This window comes from Molossus molossus, unplaced genomic scaffold (assembly GCF_014108415.1).
Source record: "Molossus molossus isolate mMolMol1 unplaced genomic scaffold, mMolMol1.p scaffold_m16_p_5, whole genome shotgun sequence".
In the NCBI taxonomy this organism is placed as follows: Eukaryota; Metazoa; Chordata; class Mammalia; order Chiroptera; family Molossidae; genus Molossus; species Molossus molossus.
Genome location: NW_023425388.1, coordinates 27,658,813 through 27,683,330, shown reverse-complemented (window position 1 = coordinate 27,683,330; position 24,518 = coordinate 27,658,813). Strand labels below are relative to the sequence as shown.

General features: G+C 33.6%; 1 protein-coding gene across 1 annotated transcript in view; it reads right to left on the bottom strand.

Moving 5' to 3' along the window:
• Positions 1-24,098, bottom strand: part of RSRC1 (arginine and serine rich coiled-coil 1) — a 295,687-nt gene extending 271,589 nt beyond the window's left edge. The window contains exon 1 of the mRNA XM_036242873.1: positions 24,058-24,098. Coding sequence (XP_036098766.1) covers positions 24,058-24,059 — 2 coding nt within the window. The 5' untranslated portion in view covers positions 24,060-24,098. The remainder of the gene's footprint in view (positions 1-24,057) is intronic.
• Between the last annotated feature and the right edge of the window lie 420 nt (positions 24,099-24,518).

Here is a 24,518-nt window from a genome sequence, read left to right as displayed (position 1 = left end):
ATGAATATTACTTTACAGAACTTTGAGTAAAAATCATGTCGTAGACATATGAACAACCCCATTTACTTTATTAAGTAACTTTAATTACATATTTGAAGGGTCTCCATCAGGAAGTAACCTCAGAATAAAGAGATTCCTACCCTGATCAGACAAAGACAAAAAGAAAAAAAGTCAAAGAAACTATACAAAATTTAAAATGTGAATTTGTCCCTCATTCCTTATAAAAATACTTTTTAATAAATCACTCTAGAAATCTCTAGAGTGCCAAAGCCAATATGGAGATATATTATAAGCAAAGAAACATTTCATAAAAAATGTGGCACTCTAGAACACACAATATATAAGCAATAAATGGACAGCAAGATGTCCTATTATACCAGATAAATGCTTTCAATATCTACAAAATAGGAAGAATCACCATAACACCCTTACATAAAATGAATTACGGTCCTCGAGAACCAATCTGTCAAGTTTCTTAATTGGCTAATAAGTTCTAAACACATGTAATCAAAACAAATATCCTAATATTTTATTTTTCAAACAAATACAATACTTCAAATAGTCTCTTAGAGTTCTACAAAAGAAAAGACTTTATTTGCTATAAAATAAAACTGTCATTAAAATTAAATTTTAAAATTACAGATGGAATAAACTAACATGGATTACATGTCAGGTTGACCTTTTGGGCATGAACATCTACTTTCACCCTCAACCAAAATCCAACTAAAACCAACAAGGGGACGTTTTTACACTCTAGGAAAGAGATATACTTTAATAAGGGAAGTGTCCATTGATGGCATGGTGGTAAAAGAAAACTAAAAAACAAGGTGGTGAAGCTCGGGGCTCTATGAAAACAAGATGGCATAAAAGGATTTAAAAATAGATCTAGCTTTTCCCATAAAGTTTCCCATCTATTAAAGAAACGCCACCTCACTGTATTAATAATAGTATAGCACCATTCAAAAAACTTCAGTCCATCCATAAAATTGTCTGTTACTGCTGATCCAGGAAAATCCTTCACATTATCATGAACAACAACAAAAAAGAATCCAACATCCATACAAAGCAATTGTAAGAAGAAAAAAAACAAAGAATCACATTTCTTCAGATGATACATATATGCCCCATAAAAAACTATAAAGCAGAGAAGACTATAACAACACAACACTCCAACAGCATATAATAAGAGGCACAGCTGTTAGTGATAAAAGATCCAAGAAAAATAAACTTTTAACAAGTAAAACTAGTAGAAAGGATCAGAAAAAGTAATGAAAAAAGAGGCAGAAAATAAGCATCCAACCTGAAACTTCAGAAGAAGAAAAAATATTACAATCATGATCCAAGAACACTTTTGGAATCTACATGTAGAAAGGGTCCATTGTTTATATAGTAAACTCTGAGATATATGATGATGAAGTTAACGCACATAAATAATAAATTAAGAATACCCTGATCAAGTCACCAACAAAGAGAGTCAAGTGGGCACCAATCTTCTAAACTGTACAGCAAAACAATGGCTTTAATTTTCCTTGAGGAGCTCAAAGTGGGGACAACAGACATTCATAATGGTACATTTACTCAAGCTATCATTCAGGTATCAAAGCTATAGGAAACAAAAGTGATAGAAGTACTACTAATTTATGTCAGACTCTAACAAGTCAAGGACATGCTACAATTTCTAGGTTAAGCACATAAAGTATAATTAGAATAATGTTTAACAAGTGAACACAGAAGAAAATAAATTATAATTAACCAAAAAAGAAAGTAGAAAAATAAATGAACTGAATAAATAGAAAACAAAGAATAACATGGGATATTTAAACCCAAATATAATCAATAAACATAAAGACTAAATAATACACTTGAAATAAAGATTGTCAGACTGAAAAAAAAAAAAGCGAACTATAGATGGTTTCAGAAAGAACATGTTAAATATAAAAACTAAGAAAGTTTTAAAGTAAAAAAATGAGAAAAGATATTCAAGCACTAACAGAAAGATGGTGAATTTATGTCAATATCAAAGAAGAAAATATTTCTAGAAACAGAGACATTTCATAATGATAAGGTCACTCCACAAAGAGTATCAGGCAATTCTGATTTTGCAGACTTTTAATAACGGAGCCTCAAAATATATAAAGCAGAAGCTGACAGAACTTGAAGTTAAACAGACAAACCCACTATCAGGATTTGTCTGTGAGCTCTCTCAGTAACTGATAAAATTTAGCAGGTTTTAAGAGGGAAAAAAAAAAAAAGATATAGATGATTTGAACAAGTGGTTAAATTCACCTAGTTATCTGTATCCCCAAACTGTGTAATATTAATTTTTATCAATTATATCTATAATACTTCCTAAAATAAACCTTATGATGGGCCATAAATTAATCCCAACACATTTCAAAGATGAAAGGTATTCAGATAATGTTCTCCAACTATATTGGAATTAAACAAGCAAGTAAGAAACAAAAGACAACCAGAAAAGCCTCCAAATATTTGAAAATTAAGTAATATATTTCAATATAACCCATGGGAAAGATGAACTCACAAATGGTATTTTAAAATTTGAACTGAATGAAAACTAAAACATGGCACTTCAAAATGTGTAGTCTATAGCTAAAGCATAGTAAAGGGGGAATTTACAGCATTAAATATACATATTAGAAAAGAATAAAAGCTAAAGTAAATGATGTAAGCATCCATCTCAAGGAGTTAGAAAAAAGAATAGAAAATTATTCTCACAGAAGGTAAAGGGAAAGAAATTAAGAAAAACAGAAAAAATTAATTCATCAGAGGATTAAGAAAGAGTTGGTTCTATAAAAAGAAGAATGAGGTTGATAAACCCTTGGAGGAAATAGCAAGGAAAAATAGAGAAATCACAGATAAAATAATCAATATTGTAATTAAATGGCCTTTGGCCCATTGGGGTTAAAGTCTATGGGAATAGCCTTCCCACCATGAACTAGAAAAGCAGACAAAATGTATGAAACAAATAAGAACCCTAGAATTGCTCCAGCTAACTGCCTTGAAAAAGTTTACAAGCCACACATGGCAAGGAGAGGGAGACCAAACAGAACCTCACAAACTTGCTGAGTTATGGAGATAGAATCAGACCTTGAAGGAGGCCAAGGTAGCTAGAATTTGCAAGGCATTAGACCAAAGAAAAGGAAGTTGGACAGAGAGAGGGATCCAGAAATCTGCAGTGGGCTCCCCTAGATCTTCTGACAAATTCCCATCTACAAATATGCATGTGAGGCGAAATTCCGTGGGGCCAGGGAACATACACTGGAAAGTAATAGAAATCCTGAATATCATACAAGAGAAATACTATTCCACTAGCCAGAGTGGAGGCACCCTATACATAAGGTGTTATACAGGGTCAAATTTTGATACTGGAGCTAAATTAGCCAAAGTAAAGTATAGGCACTCTGGACCCATCCTAACAAAGCTTAAAACAAGCCTTGATACAGGCAAAATACTACCTGATGAAGTTATATCATGGCTACATGAAGGTTTGTCATACTATTCCGTTTGAATGGTTGCTTAAAATTTTCCATTCAGAGGCTAAAACAAATTACTTGGAACTTCATGTATAAGTTTGTTATCTGAAACTCACTATAAAAGTCCATGGTTTTTCAATCCATCCATATAAACTAATTGATAGAAAAATACCTGAAATCTTATACCAAAAGACTATTTCAAATACACCCAACAACAATGCTATTTCTTTGGGGAAAACATACACTTTGAATTTTAACTAAGATGAATTAAAGGGGCTAATATTCTTCAGCTTTGGTCACTAATTGACCCTACATCTGCCTTAGAGAAATCTGTCTAGATCAATATAGTTGCCACATGTTCTAAACTACAGAAACAAGGTTAACTGTCTTCAATAGGGGCAGAGGATCAAGTTGCTGTAGACCAAGTATTTGAAAACAGAATTGCTTATATATTCTTGACATAGTAATTCCCTATGTATAGTACCCCACTGAAATATTTCTTATCAAAATTCCAGATACATTTACTTGGACCTATAACTCACATCAAGTTTTACAACTTAGTTATCAAAATTCAAAGCTGGTAAATAAAAATCAAAACCAATCTCACATTTATCATGATAGTTAATGCCCTAAAATATGTATGCAAAATAATACGCTTGCTTAGTATATCTCTTACTGAGCAGTATTACAGGGCATAACATTTGACCTTATTATTACTAAGGCATGCTAAGAAGCGTGTTGGCTGTATTCCTCTGTTTATTTTCTTTTAATTCTCTGAAGTATTTACACATGTAATTGTTACTGTCATCTCCTTTTGGTGTTTGGGGGAGTTTTTTTCTTGCTTTGGGATGAGGTGGAGTTGGGGTGGTTTTTGGTTTGGTTTGGTTTTTGCTTTGAGGAAAATGAACTCTGAAAAGTTCAGAGGTCATAGAGCCAACGTGTGATAGAGCTGAAATTTGAATCCAGGTTTGTCCTCATCCTTTCAACTACAGCACACTGCCAGTAAGATCTGGTTACAGTATCATTTTCAAATAAAATCTATAAAACAGAAAATAAATATCTACACACACTCACTTCTGAATATTATCAAAGATTTAACCCCACCTTATTACAGTTAGATCCAGACAACTAAATATCTTGGAATTCTCATCATGTCAGTATTCAAAAATTCCCAATCATCATCCCAATCCCTCCATTTAAAAAATATTAAGGGTAGAATTGGGAAGAGGGAAAAAAGCAAAAGAGAAATGCAGAATGCCAGTGCCTCCCCCCTAAAAAAGCATATAACCCACCCACTATGCCAAAGGTTAAGTCATTTAGTCAAGTTCAAAGATCTTCAAAGACTTCTTAGATCCAGATAAGCCCATATGTTACCAAAATTCTGCGAAAAAGCCATTACTTTCCAATCTGCTTCTCATGTTTAAGATACAGAACACACAGATGCCTGGCATCACTCATCAGTCTTCCTAAATTTTCACACCAGATAATCAAGGTCCACCAATAACTTTCCTATCTAAAAATCCTAGAAATGTCTTTATTCCATCAGTTCCTGGCTCACTTGTTAAATCTGAAAGTAACCATAAAAGACGATTCAGTTACTGTACAATAAGTGTTAATTTGCTAATTTCTTCACAGGTAATCAATTAAAATGTAAAATATTGGATAAAATTAGTTGCACTAAATTTAACAGCTGCTCCATAAGCATAATTAGTTTCACAAGGGCCATATGTATTCAAACAGAGACATAGTTGAAACAAATAGACAGATTTTAAGCAAGTTTGAGCAAAATCTGCATTTAATTAGCAGGTGGGCACTACAACTGCATAACGTTTTTATACATTTATATTTATGAAGTGACAGAAGATCTAAAGGCTTTTTAAAATGGCGTTTATTGTTTGAATGGGAACTGTTTTGCTGCATGCTAAAGTGATTTAAACCCGTATAGCTCTGCTTTGAAAAAAATCATAAATGGTGAAAGAAAACATGTGGAAAACTGTAAAACTAGAAAGAATTTGCGACAAAAAACAGATACACATACCATAACTAAAAGGAAACTACACTTAATTAAATGTACACTACATCTGGAATATCAGCCTAATAAAATGTGAAACTATTAATTTTCATTGTTCTAAAGGAAATGAGGTCAGTGTCATTTAATAATTCCTCCAATTACACTAGACTAACTCATTGGACTATATGTTCTGGATACCATCTAATCTTAAAATACTATATACTTTACAATATCCTTGAGTTAACTTTTTAAATAAAGGCATTTAAATTACACAGAAGTAAAGAATAAAATCAGCAAATGAAATTCTTTAGCAGCTGGTAGCTACTGGCATTATATTTTAAACCTTACAATTTTTGGATGAGATTTTCCATGAATCCCCATAATAAGTATAAGATCACACTTGTTAGTTCTTATTAGCACTAAAATCATCACTTTACAATTAGAAGTAGACTACATAATTTTAAAAATTAAAATGATGTTTACCTGGCCAATAATTTCATTAGTAGGCTATATTTATCATTTTTAATTTTTCAATATATAAAAAATAAGTTAGTTTTTCAAAGGCAAAATGTTTTAAGAAGTCCTTAATTAATAGAGCAATAATATTTGTAAGATAAAATGATAATTTTCCAAAATAGAATAGAACAAAGCAAATTCCTCCATTTTCTGTATGTGTGGGGGAGTTAGAGAGGAGACTGCTTATCAACCAAAAGAACCAGTACCTTAAAATGTTACTATTTCTTCACCTAGCTAAATTATAAACTTGAGTATCAAAGACACTAAACTTAAATTTTTCTTTAAGTAATAAAGTCCAAATGCACAGATAAATTTAAATTAGCAAACATAAATTTTCATTTTAACATCCTATTTTTGGAAATAAAAAACATCAACTTAACACACTTTCTAATTTATAAAACTTAAATCTATACATGAAAAAAATGTTAAGGGTTCATGGAATCCTTACATCAAATAAAATTTTAAACTATAAATATGATTGTAAAATCCAACTCTTATTGTCTTATAATCATTAATAAAAATTATTTCATATTAAAAAATAAGAGAAAGGAATACAGATTACTCGCCCCAAGATAATTAAACATTTTTTTTTGTTTTTGTTGTTTTTTAATTTAAAAATTCCTTTAAAATATTACTTCCTTAGCCCTGGCCCTGGTTGTTATGGCTCAGTTGGTTGGGCATTGTCCCATGAACCAAAAAGGTCATGGTTCGATTCCTGGTCAGGGCACATGCCCAGGTTGCGGGCTCAATCCCCAGTAGAGGGCATGCAGGAGGCAGCTGATAGATGTTTCTCTCTCCCCCTCTCTTTCTCCTTTCCTCTCTCTAAAATAAATAAAAACACATTTTTAAAAAAATTATTTCCTTAATTCATAATAAATAAAAACTAAAAGGAACAAAAAATCTTAATATACATTAATTATATAGTAAATTCTATGATTATAAATCTGGAAGAAAAACTTAAGACACTAAACATTCTAAAGTTTACTAAAAACATTTTTTTTTTTGGTACGTGCCCCTAGTGGGAACCGAACAGGGACTCCCTGGTCCGCAGGCCAACGCTCCAACAGCTGAGCCAAACCAGCCAGGGCTAAAAACATTTTTTTAAAATAGTTTTTAAAAGCCTCAAGTAACTTGCTGCAAGATTTCACTCAATTCAACTCACTTAAGCGGACAGACTGACAGTTTACAAATCAGACTGCATTATACTGTCTTTAAGTAAGATGTCCAATTCTCTGGTTTTTGCTGCTCTTCCAAATCTGTGAACAAGTTTTAAATTGCTTGTGTCAATATTTTAAGTGTCCAACAAAGGATTTAATGGTAATAAAAGAATCAGAGAAAGCTAGAAGCCTGGAGCATGAAACTTATATGAATAGTCACAATATTTTATAAATGAAAAACAGGATCAGGTGCATACAGCATTATTGTGTATTGTATTATGCTGTACTATATTGTACACGTGAGTACAAAAGAGAACACTGAAATATGTTACCACATAACAGGAAGCAGAGTAGATTTTAAAAAGAGACAGAGTCTGTGTCTTTAAGGTCTTGTTCCAAAATACAGGAGGAAACAAAGGCAAGGTAGAACTAAGAACATCTTAAAATAACTGAAAATTCAAAAATCATACTTTGCCCTAGTTTTACCCCTGGATCTTTACCCTGCATGTTACCAGAGTGATTTGAAGGTATTCCAACTTCAAGTTTAAGAGACAGTATAAATAATGGATTGTATACTATATCAGCAAGTAAAGAAAGTAAACCTAAAAGAGGAACCCCCACCTCAAAAGCACTTAGAGTGTGTGGATTTCTATCAACATTAAAACCAGAAAGAAATCTTTAAAGCTCATGTTCAAACTTACAAATTATCATTTCACATTTTTATATAACTCTAAAGGTCCTTCAAAATTCAAATGACAGAAAGACACCAGACAACATATTGCCTATGCCCTTCGCACTGGCTCTTCCCACTGTTAACAGTTTCCCAGACATCTCAGACTCCTTCACCTCCTTCAAATCTCTGCCCAAATATAATCTTTTCATTAAGCTCTATCATATCCACTCTGTTCAATACCAAAACCTGACCTCTCCCCTGACCTACACAACTCCCAGTGCCCCATACCTTGTACTACTTTTATTTTTTCAACTGCATTAAACCTAAATTCTATATAATTTCCTTATTTTTATATTTATTATTTATTGACTATCCTCTTTGCTAGAATGTAAGCCCTACAAAGGCAACTTCTTATAACTGACAAATCGCAGAGGTGTGTCTGTCAAACAGAAAACTCTCAAATATTTGTTAAAAATGAATAAATATACTACTTTCCCAATTTTTCCATCTTCTAATCTTAATCCTACATGGTTATTTAATATTTTCCTTAATATATTCACTTAAATGTTTATCTAACTTGTTTTTTTCCATGTATCTAAATTATCTTAATAAATAGAAATGAATGTTATTTTCTCTTCTTCCTAATAAAATGGCGTATGTATAAATTATAATAACACTATAAACTTTTTTGGTTCAAATTTACATTGCTTTGTATCTCTCACAATATGATACTAGCACCTAAGGAAACAAAAGAAAATTTCAATACAGTGAAATCTTTTACCATTAGTTTTTCACAAAATTAATGAATTTATTCCCAATTTCATGCAAGGATTTAACGAAGTAATCTAATCCACACAGAGCCATAATTTGCAACATTTTCTCCACACTGGGATCACTCTGCTCTCACACCCTCCCAAATACTCTCCCTCACCTTCCTAGATGACAGGAATTTCTCTCATGTATTCAGCATTCTGATTCCAAGACAGTTTACATTATGAAGTTCCAAGAAGGATTAATTTTTTTTCTTTCTTACTATGCCACATTTACCAAATTCATTTTGCTCTCTTTTCCTAAAGAACATCTAATGATCCTCAAATCAGTTTGAGAAAAGCATTTCATAAACTTTGAGAACTGGAAATGTTTTTGCTGATCATCCAGTTTGATGATTCTCAACTGTGGTCACTCATTAGTCTCCTGAGGAGCTTTTAAAAATATACATATAGCAAAGAAAAAAAGAAAGAAAGAACCTTCTCCTACATAGGGGAAAAAGCTTTGAAATCTAGTGTTTGGAAAAGAATTCTTAGATTTGATACCAAAAACAATCCATAAAAGAAAAATATGAAAAACTACACTTCATCAAAATTTAAAACTTTTGCCCTGTGAAGAGAATGAAGGAACAAGCTACAGACTGGAGAATATTTGCAAACCACCTATCTGACAAAGAACTAACATCTAGAATATATTAAGAACTTTAAACACAACAGTTTAAAAACAAAACAGCCCTGGCCAGTTTGGCTCAGCAGTAGAGCGTCAGCCAGGGACCAGTGAATCTCAGGTTCAATTCCAGCCAAGGGCATGTACCTCGGTTGTGGTTTGTCCCTGGTCAGGGTCATGTGGGAGGCAGCTAGTCAATGTGTTCCTCTCACATCAATGTTTCTCTCTCCCTTTCTCACCCTCCACCCCCCCCCACTCCATCTGAAGATAAACAGAAAAATAGCCTCAGGTGAGGATTTAAAAATAGATAAATAAATAAAAATAAAACAATACCCTCAAAACTCATTGGTAAAGACAACAAATAATTCCATTAAAAAATGAACAAAAGTCATTAACAGAAATTTTACCAAAAAAGGATATACAGATAATAAATAAGCATATGAAAAGATGTTCAACATCATTACCCATTAGAGAAATGAAAATTAGAATCATAATGAAGTATCACTATATACCTATCAGAAGGGTTAAATTTTAAATTAAAAAACAGCAACAATATCAAATGCGGGCAAGGATACAGAGAAGAAACTGGATGACTCTGTAGTACTGTTGGAATGTAAAATGGTATAGCCACTTTAGAAAACAGTTTGGCAGTTTCTCACAAAACTAAACATGAAGCTACTACTATAAACCCAGCAACTGTACTCTGTGTGGGGCATTCATCCCAGAGGAATGAAAACTTATGTTCACACAAAAACCTACACACGAATTATTACACTAGCTTTTTCTGTAACAGCCAAACCCTGAAAATAACTCAGATGTACTTCAATGGGTAAAAACTAAGGTACAACCAAACCATGAAAAATTACTCAGCAATTAAAAGCCAAATTATTGATACATGCAACGACTGGATAAATTTCCAGGGAATTATCCTGAGTGACAAAAAAGGCCAACTCAAAGAGTACAAACTGTACAATCCCATTTATATAACATTTTCAAATGACAAAAATTATAGAAAAAATGAACAGATTGGTAGTCATGTGTGAAGAACGGGGACTACATCAAACTAAAAAGCTTCTGCACAGCAAAAGAAACAATCATCAAAATGGAAAGGCAACCCACTGTATGGGAGAACATCATTGCCAATGATGTATCAGATAAGGGGTTAATTTCCAATATATATAGAGTGCTCATACAACTCCACAAAAGGAAGACAAAGAACCCAATTAAAAAATGGGCAGAGGAGCTGAATAGACACCTCTCCAAACAGGACATACAAATGGCCAAGAGACATATGAAGAAATGCTCAACATCACTAATCATCAGAGAGATGCAAATTAAAACAACAATGAGGTATCACCTCACACCTGTCAGAATGGCCGCCATCAACAAATCATCAAACAACAAGTGTTGGCGAGGGTGTGGAGAAAAGGGGACTCTAATACACTGCTGGTGGGAATGCAGACTGGTGCAGCCGCTATGGAAAACAATATGGTGCTACCTCAAAAAATTAAAAATTGAACTTCCATTTGACCCAGTGATCCCACTGCTGGGAATATACCCTAAGAAGCCTGAAACACCAATCAGGAAGAATATATGTACCCCCATGTTCATAGCAACACTATTTACAATAGCTAAGATCTGGAAACAGCCCAAGTGTCCACCAGTAGACGAATGGATCAAAAAGCTGTGGTACATATACACAATGGAGTACTATGCAGCTGTAAGAAAGAAAGATCTCTTATCCTTTGAGATGACATGGAGGGACCTGGAAAGTATTATCCTAAGTGAAAGAAGCCAAGCAGAAAAAGACAAATACCACATGATCTCACTTATATATGGAATATAATGAACATAACAGTCTGAGGAATACAGTAGACCCAGACACATGGAAGTAGGGCACAGACTGACATCCCTCAGAAGAGGGGATGGGGGGTGGGGGGGTGGGAAGAGATAAACCACAGAACTTATATGCATGTATGCATGACCAATGGACATGGACAACTAAGCCGGGGACAGGGTGGAGGGGGGTAGGGTGGGGTAAAAAGGTAAAATATCTGTAACAAAAAAATAAATAAAAATTCATAAAAAAAAATAAAATAAAATAAAAAATAAAAAAAATAAAAAATAAATAAAAAAAAAAAGAACGGGTTACAAGCAAAAGGGAAGAAAGCAGATGCAGCTATGAAAAAGTGGCATGGGGAATTCTTATGGTGATATAGTGGTTCTCTATCTTGACTGTATTAATGTCAATATTCTGCTTGTGACATTGTACAACAGTTTTTCAAGATATTACCATTGTGGAAACTGAAGAAGGGGTACATGGGGATCTATTATTTCTTACACCTGCATGTAAATCCACAATTATCTCAAAATGAAATATTCAATTAAAAAGCAATGCCCGACCCAGCAGGTGTGGCTCAGTGGTTGAGCATCGATCCATGTACCAAGAGGTCACTGGTTCGATTCCCAGTCAGAGCACATGCCCAGGTTGAAGGTCCACCAGTGAAGGGCATGCAGGAGGTGGCTAATCAATGTTCTCTCTCATCAATGTTTCTCTCTCTCTCTCCCTCTCCCTTCTTCTTTCTATAAAAATCAATAAAGAAAAAATATTTTTAAAAAACAAAACAATATACATATTGTTCTGGAAGTACTAGCCAACGCAGTTAGTGAAGATAAAACAATAGGAGACATAAAAAGTAGAGATAAAACTATCTCTACTTGCAGATATTATACTTGGAAAACTCTAGAGCAGCGGTTCTCAACCTGTGGGTCACAACCCCTTTCGGGGTTAAATGACCCTTTCACGGGGGTCGCCTAAGACATAAAGTTATGAAGTAGCAACAAAAATAATTTTATGGTTGGGGGTCACCACAACATGAGGAATTGTATTAAAGGGTCACAGCATTAGGAAGGTTGAGAACCACTGCTCTAGAGGAAAAATGTAAATTAACTCAAACCATTCAAAAACAATTTCAAAAAGAATTCAGCAAGGCTCAATTCATAAATAATTCAGTAAGGTAAAAAATACAAAATTAACATTTAAAAATCAAGAGCATTCATATCCACAAATAACTAGTAAGAAGATATAATGGACAAAAACTCCATTTGTAATAGCAATTTTAAAAATAAATATTTAGCAATAAACACAAATTATGTTCAAAACCTAATTTTCCAAAAGAGAAAACCATAAATCACTCCTGAAATACATACAAATAAACTGAAACAAATGGAAAGACATTCCTTATCATTGGTTAAGTTGTCAAACTCATTATGATGTCAGTTCTTAAGTTACCTTACAAATTTAATACAATTTCATGAAAATTCCAATGAGCACTTTCATGAAGCTAGAAGAGTTGAACCTAAATTTGTATGAAAAAATAAACATCTGAGAATAGCTAGAAAAACAGAGAAAAGCAAAAAAAAAAAAAAAATGTCTCAAGAGTTTTATTGGAATAGCCCTACCAACTATTTAAACAAGCTACAAAGGCTCTAGAACTAGAACAGATTTATACTGGCATCAAAAGAGACAAAAAAAGGGAAAAGAACAGAACAGAAAGTCCAGAAATACTGCAATTATATATATATACATATATATATATATATATGTATGTGTATATATATATATATCTAGTTTATGATAAAGGTGATATCACTGGGTTAAAGTCAGTCTTTCTAAAAAACTGTTGCCTGGCCAGTATGGCTTAGTGGTTGAGCATCAACCCATGCACTAAAAAACTGTTTAAGGATAACTGCATAATAGTTTGAAAGAAAACAAAATTAGATATATCTACCACACCATATATAAGAATAAAATCCAAATGGATCATAGATCAATATGTAAAAATAAAACTCTAGTAAGTACTGAAGTGTAGATGAGTGAATTCTTCTACAACCTAAGGGAAAAAGGCTTTGTGACCATCACCAAAATTCTAGGCACAAAATTGCCAAATTTTGAAAATATCTGCAAATTTATCACACATAAAGAGCTAATACTCCTATTAAAAACCAAGCAACAGAAAAAAAAAAGCAAAACAAAATGAAATGTTACTTTCAAGAAATATATAAAACATAAAGGCATAATTTGATAGTATAATGATGAGAAAAGATGTACCAGGCAAACACTAACCATTATATTCATATTGGACAAAGCAAATTTTAAGACCAAAAGCATTTACTACAGCAGAGGACAGACATTTTATATAAATGGAAAAAAGTTCAAGAGAATTATAATTCTGTATTTGGTAGGCTTAAATAATAATACAGCCTTAAGATACATTAATATAAAGCAAGGAGAAATCCTAACACACAGCTCTCAGTAACTAAGAACAGATAAAATGATCAGTAGAGCAATAATATATCTGGATGGAATTAATAAATTTAACCTAATTAGGATATACATAACAATTCTACAAATAACTGAATATATATACACATTCTTTTAAGATATATACACAACACTTACCAAAATTGGCTACAGGATAGATCATGAAGCAGCCTCAACAAATGTTAAAGGATTAAAAGTATTCAGAACAGTTTCTCTGAGCAAATGAACAAAATAAAATTATGACGGAAAATAATAACAGAAAGATAAAACTAGAAGGAAAAAAAAACCTTATGTTTGGAAATTTCAAAATGCACTTCTAAACAATCCATGGGTCAAAGAAGATATCACAATGGAGATCAGAAAATATGCATAATTGAATAAGACACATGAAACTTATGGGATGCAGTTAAAAGTTGTATTCAGATGTTGTCATTTGCGACAACATGGATGACCTTGGGAGTGTTATGCTAAATGAAATCAGTCAGTCAAAAGAAGACAAGAATTATATGATTTCATTCATATGTGAGATATAAAGCAGAAAGCAACAAACAAACTCATAAATACCGACAACAGAATGGTGGTTACCAGAAGGGAAGTGAGAGAGGGAGAGGATGAAGAAGATAATGAAAGGGGTCCAACACACAGAGGGAAGGAAACTACACTTTTGGTGGTGGGCACAAGATAGAGTATACAAGTGTTGTTTTATAAGGTTATACACCTGCAATATAATGTTATTAACCAATGTCACCCCCAATGTATTTAATTTATAAAAAAGACTTCCACTAAAAAAAAAAAAAAAGTGTGTTTAGAGAAAATAGATATATTTTGGGGGAAAGAAACAAAAAAAACAATGCTTTATGCATCCATCTCAAGAATACATTAAAAAATGAACAGCAAATGAAATCTGAAGAAGAGAGGGAAAAAAAAATAATTCAAACTAAAATTAACTATCAGAAAATGAACAAGAGAAAGGTTAATAAAATTTAAAGTTACTAGTATGAGAAACCATTTTATTGAATTTATTGTGGTGATATTGGTTAATAAAATGATATAGGTTTCAAGTATACAATTCTATAATACATCATCTATATAGTGTATGGTGTGTTTACCACCCCACGTCAAGTCTCCTTCCATCACTATTTACCCCTGAATACCTGGTGACACTGATCAAGAAAACGAAGAGAAGTCAAATAACTACTATCAGAAACAGAAAAGGGATCATCACAATAGCACCTATAATACCAAAAATATAAGAAGGTGTTAGAAATAACTTTCTATGAATACATTTAGAAAATTAAATAAATGAACAAACTCCTGACACATACAAAAACAGAAAACCTGATGTTAATTCTCTCCATATTAATATACAAAATTAACAAATTCCCAATCAAAATCTCAGTATCTATACATATTTTTTAGAAATAGGCAAGATGCCCTGGTCAAGTAGTTCAGTTAGTTAGAGTGCTGTCCTGATACACCAATGTTTCAGGTTCGATTCCCAGTCAGCACATATACAAGAATCAACCAAGGAATACATAAATAAGTGGAACAACAAATCAATGTTTCTCTCTCTCCCTCCCTTTCTAAAATCAAAAAAGTAATATAAAAGGAAATAGGCAAGAAGATTCTAAAAATTATATGTATATACAAATGGTCAAAATTAGCCAACATACTCTTATGGAAAAAGAACTAGGTAGAAGAATTTATCTAATATCAAGACTTAATTTAATTAATTAAGAAGTAATATTAGTATAAGGATAGACAAACATCAATGGAACAGAATAGAGAATTTGTAAGATCCATGCATATATGAGCACTTGATTAGGACAACACCCCTAAAGAGCATGAAAAAGGAAAACAATAAGTAATACTGGGATAACTGGGAAACCATTAAACAAAATTTTAAAAACTTCACACCATACATAACACACTAATTTCAGAATTAAACGATAAAAATAAAACAATAAAGTTATTAAGAGATTTTCTTCATGATGTTGGATAGCCGCCAACAAAGACAATGTAGTTGAAAAATAAAAATAAATGAATAAATAAATAAGACATAAAAAAGACTAACCACAAAGAAAAAATTCTGTTTAAATGAGGAAGCACTGAAAATCAAAAGGCATCACGTAAGAATGTAAAGACAAAGCACAGAGTGGAAGAAGAGACTTGAAATACATAATAACAAAGGGCATATAACAAGAATTCTTTTTTAAAAAACTTAAAATTGCTACAAACCAACCTCCTAATATAAAAATTAGACAAGAGATTTAAACAGGTACTTCATAAAATAGAATATAAATGCATGAAATGTGTTCAACTTCATTAGTCAAAGGGGAATACAAATAAAACACAAAGAGATACTAATTCATATCCACCAAAATTGTTGAATTAAAATAACTGATCACATCAAATGGTGGTAGGGATGTGAAGCACAGGGAACTCTCATATATATCTAGTGGGAATTTAAATGAGTTCAAACACTTTGGAAAATAGTTTGGTATTAAGTTGAATATACATATATTCTATGATCCAGCAGTATGCACACAGGTAAAAAAGATATGCAGAAAAATGTTTTCAGTAGCATTCTTTGTAATATCAAAAATGGAAACAACCAAGCTGCCCACCATTAGTAAAGCAGATAAATAAATTGTGGTATATTTATATTACGGAATAATATACAATAATGTTACAGAACACAACATAAATGAATCTCATAATCAATGTTGAGCAAAAAAAGCCAGACATAGAAGATTAGACACTGAATGAGTACATTTATACAAAGTTCATAAACAGGCAAAACTAATCTATGGATTTAGAAGTCAATATAGCGACTATCTTTGACTATTAGCTGCATATCTGAGGAATTAAAAGAGAGTAATGATTGTGAGAAAGTACGAGCAAGTATTGAAGGGTGTTTTTAATACTGTATTTCTTGACCTCAGCAGTGTTTGAACAGTTATGTTCTTTTTGTGATAATACAGTGAGTTGAATGCTTATGACTTCTGCATTTTATTCATTATCTGATATAAATAAAAAGTTTTAGCCCTGGCTGGTATGGCTCTGTTGGCTGGAGTGTTGTCCAATGCACCAGAAGATCACGGGGTCCATTCCCAGTAACGAAACATACCTAGGTTGTGGGCTCAATCCCTGGTGGTGGTGTACGGAAAGCAACCAACCAATGTATTTCTTTCAAATCAATGTTTTTGTCTCTCTCCTTTCCTCTGTCTCTAAAATCAATTTAAAAAATAAACCTTTAATAAGTAAGTTTCATCTATCTTACTTACTGGTTTAGGACTCCAAATATATGGGCAAATATGTTCTCTCATTCAGTAGGTTGCCTTTTCATTTTGTTGGTTTCCTTTGCCGTGCAAAAACTTTTTAGTTTGATGTAGTCTCATTTGTTATTTTGCTTTTGTTGCCCTTGCCTGAACATATATATATAGCTTTTACTGAACATATATAGATTTTATTGCCTATGTTTTCTCCTATTATTTTTATGGTTAACAACATTTAAGTCTCTGATCCATTTTTAGTTTATTCTTATGTGCAGTGTAAGAAAATGGTCTGGGTGTTTTTTTGTGTTTTTTTGCATGTATCTGTCCAATTTCCCAACATCATTAATTGAATAAACTATCTAGACTATCTTTAGCCCACTGTATGTTTTTGCCTCCTTTGTCAGATATTAATTGCCTATAAAGGTGTGAGTTTATGCCCTAGCAGGTTTGACTCATCGGTTGGAGCATGAGCCCACAGACCAGAGAGGCCCGGGTTCGGTTCCTGCTAAGGGCACACACTTCAGCTGCAGTTTGTCCCCGGCCCTGGTTGGGATCCTGTGGGTGGTGGCCACTCGATGTATCTCTCTCACATTGATGTTTCCCTCTCTCTTCCTCCCTTTCTCCCTCCCACTATATCTGAAAATAAATGCAAAAAAAAAAAAGTCCTCAGGTGAGGATAATAAAAATAAAGGTGTGGGTTTATTTCTGGGCAATCTATGCTATTCCTTGACCCATATGTCTGTTTTTATGTCAGTATCATGCTGTTTTGATTACTATAGTCTTAGAGTATAGTTTGATATCAGGTAGCACGATTCCTCCAATTTTGTAATTCTTTCGCAAGATCGCTGTTGCTTTTCAGGATGTTTTGTGGTTCCATATACATTTCTGGAATATTGGTTTTAGTTCTGTGGAATAAACCATTGGTATATTGATATGAATTGCACTGAATCTATAGACTACTTTGGGTAGTCTAGAGAGACGTTTTTATTATGTTAATTCTTCCTATTCATGAACAGGGTATATGCTTCCACTTATTTGTATCTTCAATTTCTTTCTTCGGTGTCATATAATTTTCTGAGTACAGGTCTTTACATCCTTGGTTAAATTTATTCCTAGGTATTTTATTCTTTTTAAAACCATTGTGAAAGCTGTGGTACATATACACAATGGAGTACTATGCAGCTGTAAGAAAGAAAGATCTCTTATCCTTTGAGATGACATGGAGGGACCTGGAAAGTATTATCCTAAGTGAAACAAGCCAAGCAGAAAAAGACAAATACCACAAGATCTCACTTATATATGGAATATAATGAATATAACAGTCTGAGGAATAGCGTAGACCCAGAAACACGGAAGTAGGGTACAGACTGACAACCCTCAGAAGAGGGGATGGTGGGGGTTGGGAAGAGATAAACCACAGAACTTATATGCATGTATGCATAACCAATGGACATGGACAACAAAGACAGGGACGGGGCGGGGGGGGATAGGGAGGAGGGTGTCAATGAAGTAAAAATGGAGAAACATCTGTAACAAAAATAAAATTAGAAAATAAATTAGTTTCCCTTTATTAGTTTTATTAGTTTCCCTTTCTGATAGTTCATTACTAGTATAAAAAAATGCAACTTATTTCTGGACATTTATTTGTATTCTGCTACTGAATTCATTTATCAGTTCAAGTTCTTTTTTGTTTGTTTGTTTGCTTTTATGGGATCTTCAGGGTTCCTTAAATACAGAATCATGTCACTGCAAATAATGACAGTTTTACTTCTTCCTTTCTATTTTGAAGGCCATCTATTTCTTCTTCTTGTCTGACTGCTGTGACTAGGACTTCCAATACTATAATGAATAAGAGAGGTAGAAGCAGACATCTCTATCTTGTTCCCGATCTTAAGAAGAACGTTTGTAGTTTTTGTCCATAGAGTATGATATTGGCTGTGGGTTTTTCATATATGGCCTTTATTACACTGAGATATGATCCCTCTATTCCCACTTTCCTATGAGTTTTCATCATAAAGGAGGACTGAATTTTTATCAAATGCTGTTTCTGCATCTATTGATATGATCATGTGGTTTTTATCCTTCATTTGTTTATATGGAGTACGACATTTATTCATTTGCAGATATTGTACAAACCTTGAATTCCTGGAATAAATCCCACTTGATAATGGAGTATAATTTTTTAATTTATTGCTGGATGCAGTTTGTTAATATTTTGTTGAAGATATTATCTATGTTTATCAGAGATATTGGCCTATGATTTTCTTTGTCATGTCTTTATCTGGTTCCGGAATTATGATAATGCTGGTCTCGTTAAATGAGCTTGGGAGTCTTCTATTCTCTTGAATTTTTTGGAATAGTTTGAGAAGGCCAGGTGTTAGTTCTTCTTTCAAAGTCTGATAAAATTCACCTGTAAAACCATCCAGTCCAGGGCTTTTGTTTATTAGAAGTTTTAATTCCTGCTTCAATTTTACTACTTGTAATCCATCTATCCAGATTCTCTGAATCTTCCTGATTTAGTGTTGGAATATAGTATGTTTCTAGAAATTTATCCATTTCTTCCAGATTACCCATTTTTTTGCCATATTTTCTTACAGTCCTTTGTATTTCTTTGGTGTCAGTTGTTACTTCTCCTCTTTCAACTTCTGATTTTATTTATTTCGGTCCTCTCTTTTTTTTCTTGATCAGACAGGTTAAGTCTGTCAATCTTATTTATCTTTCCAAAGAACCAGTTCTTGGTTTCATTAATATTTTGTCTTTTTTTTTATCCTCACCTGAGGACATTTATTTTTCATGTATCTTCAGATACAGCAGGAGGAAGAGAGAGAAGAAAAGAGAGAAACATCGATGTGAGAGAGACACAGCGAGTGGTTGCCACCCACACGACCCCAACTGGAGCCAGGGACGAACCACAACGGAAGTACATGCCCCTACTGGGAACCGAACCCGGGTCTCTGGTCCGCGGCCGACACTCTAACCAATGAGCCAAACCAGCCAGGGCTTCATTAATTTTTTGTTTTTTTTAGACACTTTTTCATTTGTTTCTGCTCTGATCTTTATTATTTCCTTCCCTTTACCCACCCTGGGCTTTGTTTGTTGCTCTTTTTCAAGTTCCTTTAAGTGTAAAGTTAAAGACTGTTTATTTGAGATGTTTCTTGTTTCTTAAGATAGGCCTGTAATGTTATAAATTTCCCTATTAGGACTGCTTTCACTGTGTCCTACAGATTTGGGGTTGTTGTTTTCTAATTTTCATTTGTTTCAAGGTATTTTTTTATTTATTCCTTGAAGTCATTGTTAACTCATTCATTGTTTAGTAACATGTTATTTAGCCTCCTTGTCTTTGTGTGTTTTTCATGTTTTCTTCCTGTGACTGACTTCAGGTTTCATAGCATTATGGTCAGAGAAGATGCTTGATATGATTCCAATCTTCTTACATTTATTGAGACTTGTTTTGTGTCCTAACAAGTAGTCTATCTAGAAAATGTTCCATGGGCACTTGATTATAATGTATGCTTTGCAACATACATGGAATGAAATGCTATGAAGACATCAATAAATTCATTGTTCTAGAGAATCATTTAAGGTCAACATCTCCTTGTTGGTTTTATGTCTGGAAGATCTATCCACTGATGTCAATGGGGTTTTATAATTCCTTACCATAACTGTATTACTGTGTCCATCAAGATTTGCTTTACATGTTTAGGTGCTCCTAAGTTGGGTGCATAAATGTTTACAAGGGTTATATCCTCTTGTTGGATTGTTTCCTTTATCATTATAGAGTCTCCTTCTTTAACTATTACTAAGACCTTGGTTTTAAAGTCTATTTTGTCAGATATAAGTATTGTTACCCCAGCTTTTTTCCCCTTTCCATTTGCATTAAATATCTTTTTCCATCCCATAACTTTTAGTCTATGTATATCTTTTATTCTGAGGTGGGTTTCTTGAAGACAGCATATATATGGGTCTCGTTTTCTCACCTACTCAGCTACCTTATGTCTTTCAATTGGAGCATTTAAGCCATTTTCATTTAAAGTGGTTATTGACAGGTACATATTTATTGCCATTTTATTTTTTTAACTATGTTCCTCTATTTTATTCCCCCTTCCTCCTCCTCTTCCCCTTCTTCGTCTTCTTCTTAAAGCAAGCCCTTTAACATTTCTTATGATACTGGTTTGGTGGTAACAAACTCCTTAAGCTTTTTCTTGACATGGAAGCTCTTTATTTCTTCTTCAATTTTAAATAATAGCCTTGCTGGTAAAGTAGACTTGCTTGTAGGTCCTGCTTTTCATCACTTTGAATATTTCATGCCAATCATTTCTGGCCTGATATGTTTCCGATGAGAAATCAGCTGACAAGTCTTATGGGAACTCCCTTATAGGTAACTGACTGCCTTTCTCTTACAGCTTTTAAATTCTCTGTCTTTAACATTTGCCATTCTAATCATGATGTGTCTTGGTGTGGTCATCTTTGGGACCACCTTGTTTGGAATGTATATGTTTTTTCCTTTACCAGGGTAGGGAAAATTTCAGTCATTACATCTTCAAATAGGTTCTTGATCCCTTGCTCTCTTCTCCTTCTGGTACCCCTATGACATGGATATAATGTTTCATATTGTTACAAAGGTCCAATAAACTATACTAATTTTTTAAAATTCGTTTTTATTTTTGCTGCTCTGATTGGGTATTTTTTTCTACCTTGTCTTCCAAATCCTCTGCTTCATTGAGCCTACTATTAATTCCTTCCAGTGTGTTCTTTATTTCAGATATGGCATTCTTCATTTCTGACTGGTCCTTTTTTATGGTTTCTGTGTCCTTTTCATGCTGTTGAGCATCCATATAATCATTACTCTGAACTCTGTATCAATAAATTGCTTACCTCCAATTTCATTTAGCTCTTCTTTTTCTCCTCATTTGGCTGCCTCTCTCTGTTAGTTTCTATGGGTTCATTTGAACACTTACAGATGATTCTGTAGGCATATTGACAGGCACAATGTTGAAATAACAATCTACTAGATTTAGAAATAATGGTAAGATAAAATAGGGAAGCTATACGTTTCAGAGTTAATATGTGAAATTAAAGAAAAATATTAACCAAATATCACAATAGATCTTTTAATGACTATTATTTTTAATCCTCATCCAAGGATATTTTTCCATTTATCTTCAGAAAGAGTGGGAAAGAGGGAGGAAGAAAAAGAGAAAAAGAGGAAGAGGGAAAGAAACTGATATAAGAGAGACACACTGATTGGTTGCCTTCCGCACGATCCCAACCAGGACCGGGGACAGAATTGCAACCGAGGTATGTGCCCTTGACTGGAATCAAACCCTCAATTCTGTGGTCCATGGGCCAATGCTCTAACTGCTGAACCAAACTTGCCAAGGCTTTAAAAATAATTTTTAATATATTTTTATTAATTTTTTTTTAAGAGAGAAGAAGGGAGAGGGAGAGAGAGGGAGAAACATCAATCGGCTGCCTCCTGCATATCCCCCACTGGAAATCAAGCCCACATCCTGAGCATGTGCCCAGGGAATCAAACTAGTGACCTATTGGTGCATGGGTCAGTGCTCAACTATTGAGCCATACCAGCAGTACTTAACAACTATTTTTAAGAGTACTGTTTTAGGAAATACCTTTTCTCTTTGCACATTTAATTAAATTTTCAATGTAGTCAATAATTTATAGAGAGAAATAAGTTTTATGTTCTGTACAAATTAAAGGACCCATAAATATATCACCCACCCCCACCAAAGCTCAAATTTGCAATGGTCTCAGCAGAAAATAAACAATTCACAATTTAATGGAATTTATAGCATTACAAAAGTTTACAGAACTCCTTTCTTATCAATTTTCTAAACACAAAGATTACAATGACAGAACTGAAGGATCATAATGTAAAAATATTTGTACAAGATTGCGCTAATTGTTCTTACCATTTAATAAAGGTAAAACCTATGAACACAATGACAATAATGAAGAACTACATTGAAAGAATTCTATTATAGATTTCAAACAACATGGATTATACTATTAGTAAACATTAAAGAAAGTGTGGCACCATGAGCAGCAGGAGCAAGAGAAGATTTCAGCAATTATGCAAGGCAAGGTAGCTGGCAATGGAATATTCCAAAGCTTATCTCCACACTAGTCAGCCACCTTAAAAGCCTGGAAACAACTATGGGGCTTACAATTCAAATCAATATCTTTATTTTTGAAAATGTAGCTCATAAATGACATATTTAAGAAAGCCCTTTTCCATCTCTTATGGAGTATTTCTTGAGTCACTGGAAATCCTTAGAAGAATTGAATCATAGACTCTCCGGATTTCCCTACACCCATCTATTTAACTGAAATTTGAAGCTCATCATAATTTTGTGCATTAACAAGTAATTCTTTAAACGTCCTTGCATTTGATATGTCTGTGTTCCATCCTGGAAGAGTCTTATACTGAACAACTTTATTTAAGACCTCTTGGTTTGCTGCAAAATGAGGTATAATTTCATAATGTAACTTATAAGCAACTCCAACTTCGATTTCCATCAACATATCCAAAATATCCAATTTGGTAAGTGCTAACACAGTAAATCTGTTAATCATAGAAGCATATTTAAGCAAAACAAGGTCCAACCAGCCACATCTTGTTTTCCTTCCAGTAATTACACCAAACTCTCCATGCCGTGTTTGTAATAATTCTCCAATTTCATTGTCTTGCTCTGTAGGAAAGGCACCAAATACCAACTCTATTTGTTAAGGTTTCACAACTCCATACACTTCTCCAACATTTTGAGGGGGCCTACCCAACCTGGTGCAAACACCTCCAACTGTACAGTGTGAGGAGATTACAAAAGGGTAAGTTCCAAAATCAATATCTAGAAGTGTTACATTTGCACCTTCTACCAAGATTTTCTTTGATGGTCCATGTAGAACATCATATAGAAAATAGACTCCATCTCTCACCATTGGTTTAATCCTTTCCATGTAATCCTTAAGTTTTTGTAATTCACTTTCAATGTTTATTTCCACAGTGGTGTATACAGATTTATACTAGTTTGCTAGAACTTTGAACCTCTCAGAGAAGCCATCAAAATCAGAAACAAGATCGTACAACCTGAGTTCACTCTGAGGAGCTCTGGAAGAATAAACTGGGCCAATGCCCTTTTTTGTGGTACTCACATTCTTTCCTGCTTGTTCTTGTCTCTGTTGTTCCTGGATACAATCAACTGCTTAATGGAAATCAAATACAATGTGAGCTCTGTCAGATATAAGGGTTTTTTCCCAGTCTTCCAGGCCTTTTTCTTTTTTAACATTTTTTTCTGCTTCCTCAAATAATCCCAGTAGATAAATTACCACACTATTTCCAATTAATGCAGTAACATTTAGATTAATTAAAGATTCTGTGGAAAATCTTTTTCCACAGAATCTACAAACTGTTTCCTCCCTGGCAACAGCACAAGATGTCGGTGTCCTACGCTATCAGATCCACCACCTTTCCCTTGCCTTTGTTGCCCCACTGCGAGGCGAGCACCACCATCACCTGGTTTCCTCTGGGCCACACCCTGGGGTGGCTGCAGTCCTTGTTGGGCATGAAGGATGCTGCTGGACTGGTCTTGGCCAGTGCATGGCTCCAGTGATGC